The 5,570-nt window shown below is 43.1% G+C and overlaps 1 protein-coding gene across 1 annotated transcript in view; it reads right to left on the bottom strand.

The window, feature by feature from the left end:
• Positions 1-4,270, bottom strand: part of LOC119425501 (retinal dehydrogenase 2) — an 18,701-nt gene extending 14,431 nt beyond the window's left edge. Inside the window, exon 1 of the mRNA XM_037693033.1 lies at positions 3,838-4,270. Within this exon, the coding sequence (XP_037548961.1) occupies positions 3,838-4,167 (330 nt within the window). The 5' untranslated portion in view covers positions 4,168-4,270. The remainder of the gene's footprint in view (positions 1-3,837) is intronic.
• Positions 4,271-5,570: the final 1,300 nt, after the last annotated feature.

Here is a 5,570-nt window from a genome sequence, read left to right as displayed (position 1 = left end):
AAAAAAAAATCTGTATGCTTCTTTTATAACTGTCTATTGTTGTCGCTGTTGTCATCACTCTTTGTTAAAATCAGGTTTCTCTTGTAAATGAGTTCTCGAGGCTCAATGGGATTTACCTGTCTAAATAAAGGTTGAATGAATAAAAATAATAATTTAGCATTCTTTATCTGAGGAGCAGACTGCTTTGAGTTTAACTCCATCACTGAGCAAGCATGAAGGCGACAGTGGAAAGGAAAAACTCCCTCATAAGGAAGAAACCTTTAGCAGAACCAGGCTCAGGACAAGCTCCATCTGCTTCGACCGGCTGGGTTTGGTAGGAACAGATACACAATGGCAGGTCAAGAATCACATGTTAAGATAGAATCAAATGCTCTTTTAACACTTTTCTGACCTATAAGTGCCGGTACACAGACAATATAATGTATAAATTACATTTCCTGTGTACTTACAGGTCAAAAAAGTGTTAAAAGAGCATTTTAATTTTGCTCAGGGGGTCAGTAGACAAAGAAAGCAACTGACAATGAAACGTCATGCTTTTTTTTTAAACCGACAAATAAACATTGAGAAAAGCTCTTCTGTCTCTCCTGCTGCCACAGATTTATAAAGCTGGTTTTCTTTATAACGACACAGGAAGGATTTACAGTCTTTGTCAGAGGGGTTGCACACAGAAGGTGCAGGAAGTTAACGGGGCAACCTTGCTGTCACTGCTCTCCCTTAAACAGTGATTAAGAGACAGGGGACATGATGCTGACGCGTCTGCTAAGATGGTAATTTACACTCGCTGCACAATAGGCATTTCACACCAATGGACACATTAATGGCAGTGCACACTTGCCCTGTCACTATCAAAGAGATGTGTGGTATGAGTATGTGTGTGCGTGAACAGGGAGATTGTATAAGAAGACCCAAAACAAGAGAGGGAGGGGGCTGCGGCTGTGCTCGCCACGATAAATCATTGAGCTGCACAGTATCCTCTAACTTTGGCTGTGTTTGATCTCGATCGCAGTAAGATGGTGGTTTTGAAGTGAAAAACTCCAGGACTACAGGTCAGGCTCTGGCAAGGCAGGGCCACTAACCCACACAGTGAGGTGGGTCATAATTTACACCCCGGTGGACAGCACCATAGCATTGGGGAGCCCCAAAGCCTCCATCTGTACTATCTCAATCAGTGACAGATTGATGGAGGCTCTTCTTCATACAAACTGAGGATGCATAGGCTGCGCTTTACAAATACACAAGTTCTCAGCAGACAGATTCTCTGCAGGTTCCTATGGTGAAAGTTCACTTATAGCACCATGAGCAAAGCACCAAAGAGAATTTACAACTTCTGATTGCGTTCAGAGATCTGTAACTCACACCGTGAACAAGGCCAATGAGCTTAGCTCGGAAGAGTTGGAGCATTAATGTTGAGCTGTGCTATTAAACTTTTAAATGTTAAAAAAAAAATAGCCTCAAACAAGCAGTTTTATTAGTTATAGTTTTTAAAGGTTTACAAATGCATTGCTACATTAAGATCAAAAAGTTCATGCTGACTTTTTCAAACCACATGTGGAGGGAAAAGCATTTTATCGTGTTTTTTTCACGGCAAAAAGTTGCAACGCCTGGTTTTTATTTCCCCTCTTGTTATAAATGCGTTCCACCAAGTGTCTGGTTTAACAACTCATTATCACCGAGCTGCGTGAAGAACCACAAAGACCTGAAGTGTCACCTGCTGCAAAAGAGTAGGAGAGCAAACTTCTGCTTTGCTTTTGCATCAAGTAAAAAATTTTAAAAAAAGACGACATCAATAAATCGTTGGCATCGTTTAGTCATCACTTCTGTAAACTATTTCTGGCACAAAACGCTGCTGCTTAGAGGCTTAGCAATCAAAATGTGTGGAGCAAGGGGAAAAAGCTAAACATTTTTCATCTTCATTTTGGCATCTAAATTAAAAAGCATCAAAAAAAGCATACTGTTTTTAAAGATGGCACACAAATGAACAAATCTATTGCAGTCAGTTTTGGAAATATGAGCCATTCCCAACTGGGTGAAAGGACAAGGGGCAAAACTCCAGAGCAATTACACTTTTATCACTTGTTTCTGTGTTTTAGAAGGGCAAGTGTCAAGTCATGATAAAGTATGAGCCGTATCTCTGGTTGCAGGGTCATCTGAAATAATCCCTACAGTGTTAAACAAAGAATATTTTTATCTGTAAATCTTCACGCAGTTATAAAAAGCTTTGTGTTGCAGAAAAGTTGGTTGTAACGGTGTTAAAAAAAAAAAGAAATGTAAGAAAAGGCTGATTTCAGTGAGTAGTCGCAGGTTTTCTCGTGCAGCCTGCAGGGTGGAGTTCAGGAACGGGGTGTGAGGAGAGCCCACGCCAGGGGTACCCATAAATCAGGGCCCGTCTGCCCCCTGTGTCCACCAAGCCAACGGGGACTGGATGATCCAAATTCCTGGAGGTTAATTCACCAAGTCGCTTCCTTAAATTTCCTCCTGTACGACGATTCCTGCAGCCCTCGGACTGACAGGAAAAGTTCCCAGCACGCCTCTCCAACATGTGCCACACACTCTGTGTGCAGTGCAGCACTGCAGCGCGGCCTTTGCTCTCCAAACCCTGAGGTATGTGTTAACACGGAGCAATTACAGCAGTGAATGAACTTCCACCACACTATCATTAATCTGTCTGAATACGAGATGTGCCCTTTTGTCTCACTGTCATAAACACTTGTTCTGCTGGAGGAGCCCTTCAGTGGCACCAAACTGCAGCAGCCACGGATGAGACCTCGGAAATCAAAAATAATAAACTTGTTACAAGAATCCAGACGAGAAGGATCAGATCTGAAACTGCTCATATTTATTTTCCTCATAAGCAATTTGACTGAAAGCTGTTTTCACGTGTCTGACTCATTCCTTGAATAATTTATGAAAAATTTTATAGCGTTTTGAGTCTAACATGAATTGTTTTCTAAATCAAATAAAATTATATTGATTAAATTGATTTTCTCCTTTCAGCTCGGCCTAAAATATACTTAAATACTTAAACTAGCAGCTGCATTTTAATAATTTCTTCTCATTCAAATAATAATCATGACAAAGTTCATGTTGCCATCACAAATTAAAAATGAGAGCATGGCAGGGAAGGGTTTTGGCTGCATTTGCTTGTTTTTTCCACTGAGGCCTAATAACACTGCAAACTATTAATGCAGTGACTGAAAATCATAAAAAATGCCCACTTATAATCACAGTTATTATAAGTTTTTGGTTCCAGCTTTGCATTCTTTCTTTTATAAGCGTCCACTGAATTACTATTTTGGTCTAATAAAAACTCCGTTTGTAAATTGGTTTCCTGCTGATCCGTGACCTCACTGTGGAATAAATGTAGAAACACACAACAAACATAAACAACCTGTGACTCATTGCTGCAGCACTTTGCTCTGGGAGTATCTTAAAACGTAACAGCTGACTTTAAAAAATAAAGTTAGCTTTCATTTAATTGGAAAACCGACTGAAGAAGAGAATAAAAGTGTTGCAAGCTGTGCAACAAAACATTTGACGTGTTTCCGATTGTTTTATTTAGTAAATTTATTCTACTTTGCAGGAGTTATTAATCATGTAATTGTTTAAAGTGAGCACGTGCGAACGCAAAGAGTGAAAAGAGAAACCCATCATGCAGGTCTGGAGCAGCTCAACTGTTTTTTTTTTTTTTTTACTTTAAATGTTAATAAATGTATAAAGTTCTTCTGGGAGCCCATGCACCAAAGTGAATAAAGTTCAGTCCGGTTCTGGGTCCAGAGCTGCAGGGTGCGCCGCTGGGCGCGCAGCACCGAGTCCGGTGAGAGCGTGCAGAGAACAGACCTTTGTGTGCTGGATCTCCGGGTTGGGCACCGGTGAGGGCATCAGCTGGAGGGATGCCATGAGAGCCGCCGGGTCGCTCTTCACCTCTCCGGGGATCTCGATCTGACTGGAAGTCATCGCTCCGTCTCTGGTCTCCTTCAGTTCAGCTCTCCTGTCTGCAGCCTCTGCCCTTTCTGTCTTTCTTTTTTTTTTTTTTGCTCCAGCAGGTTCCTTCTGATTAAAGCTTTGGACGCTCCTTCCTGGGTTTATAGCCAGGTGTCGGCTGCAGCTCATTTTCATTGGGCAGAAAGGAGAGAAAGGGCCGTCCCTTTGAAAATTAAATTCAAGCATTTACATAAACGATCTCAGCCATGCGTGCGCGTGAAGGAGGAGGAACACGTCCAACCCACCTCACACACTCTGCTTCCACTCACCAGCAGTTGACGCTTTTTTACATAGTTATTCACAGTTTTACATACACAAATATCGTGCACGCTCACAGGGATGTCGCTCCAAGTTTTGAAAGTTCAACTAAATAAAATCGGCCTCAAATAGATTCCGTGGAGGAAAATGTACTGAGTTGTCTTCAGATTGAATTGAAACTTTGAAACGGTTTGAAAAGTTTCCTTCAGTAGTTTTCCAGATACCTTGATAAGGCTGAAACGCAGGTACGCACTCGGTGTAAACAAAACACTTTGCTCAACATAAATAATTACAAACACGCCAAACCTGTCCGTCCCAAACAGTCACGTCATCATCTGTTTTCACGAGTAAACGTGTGATGGGCAGCCAGTTGCTGATTTGCATCATATTTTTATTTAAACGCACAATAATCGTCAACTTGTGGAAATTCCTGCAGCAAATTTTGTTTCCCGCTTTGTGTTATTTTGTTCTTTTTTCCTTGAACTAGTTTGACTTTGCAACGAGCTCCTTAAAAACATCATCCAGGCTCTAATCCGTCACAATCTGAACTCAAACCATCATTGACGCGTTTCCTACACGTGACATAAAAGTGTCACACTCCCTTTTCAACTCGTTCTCTCCCTGTGGGCCTGTTTGCCTAACACAACCCCCCCACGGTGAGAGGTGTTATGCAAATTGCTGCTGGGTGTGTGCGTGTGTGTGTGTGTGTGTGTGTGGGGGGGGGGTGTATTAGCTCAGATTTGTCCTACAGGTGATAACTCCTTCCAGTAAATCTCCCCAGTTAACATCCACGCTCAGAAACCGAAGTGTGGAAGATGCTCCACGCACCAAAACGCGCTGCTTGTGCGTAAAAGTGCGCAAAAAGAAACACCAGCAGAGCTCATGACAACAGTTCAGGTTTTATAACTCCAGCCGCTTGTCAGGACAAAGGAAGTTTGGGGCCAGATCAATCATTTGCAAACGAACCCCCCCCCCCCCCCCCCCCTCCATCACCACCGGAGGATGTTATTCCTCCATCAGCACATCAACCTTTTCTCACAGCGTGCGCGACACTCCGTGGGTCTGTTTCACTTCAAAGAGCCGCTGAGCCTGATGACGCTGATGGATGCAGCGCAAACATCCTCGGCCTCACCTTCTCACTGCGAAGCAAACGGGAGATAAGAAACACCGGGCTGAGGAGGAGGGGGGAGAGAGGGGGGAGTCAAACTTTAACCATCGGGAGCTTCAAACGTTTTCTTGGAGCGCCCTCTGTCGGAGGAACGCACCGGAGCGCGCGCTGAGGACGCACATGTGGGGAGAGAAAGTGGAGTGTTTGTGAACAGGGGACTGAT

The sequence above is a fragment of the Nematolebias whitei genome, chromosome 2, assembly GCF_014905685.2.
Source record: "Nematolebias whitei isolate Nwh7 chromosome 2, NemWhi1, whole genome shotgun sequence".
NCBI lineage: Eukaryota > Metazoa > Chordata > Actinopteri > Cyprinodontiformes > Rivulidae > Nematolebias > Nematolebias whitei.
The sequence above is the reverse complement of the archived record's forward strand: the minus strand, read 5'-3'. Positions and strand labels throughout refer to the sequence as shown.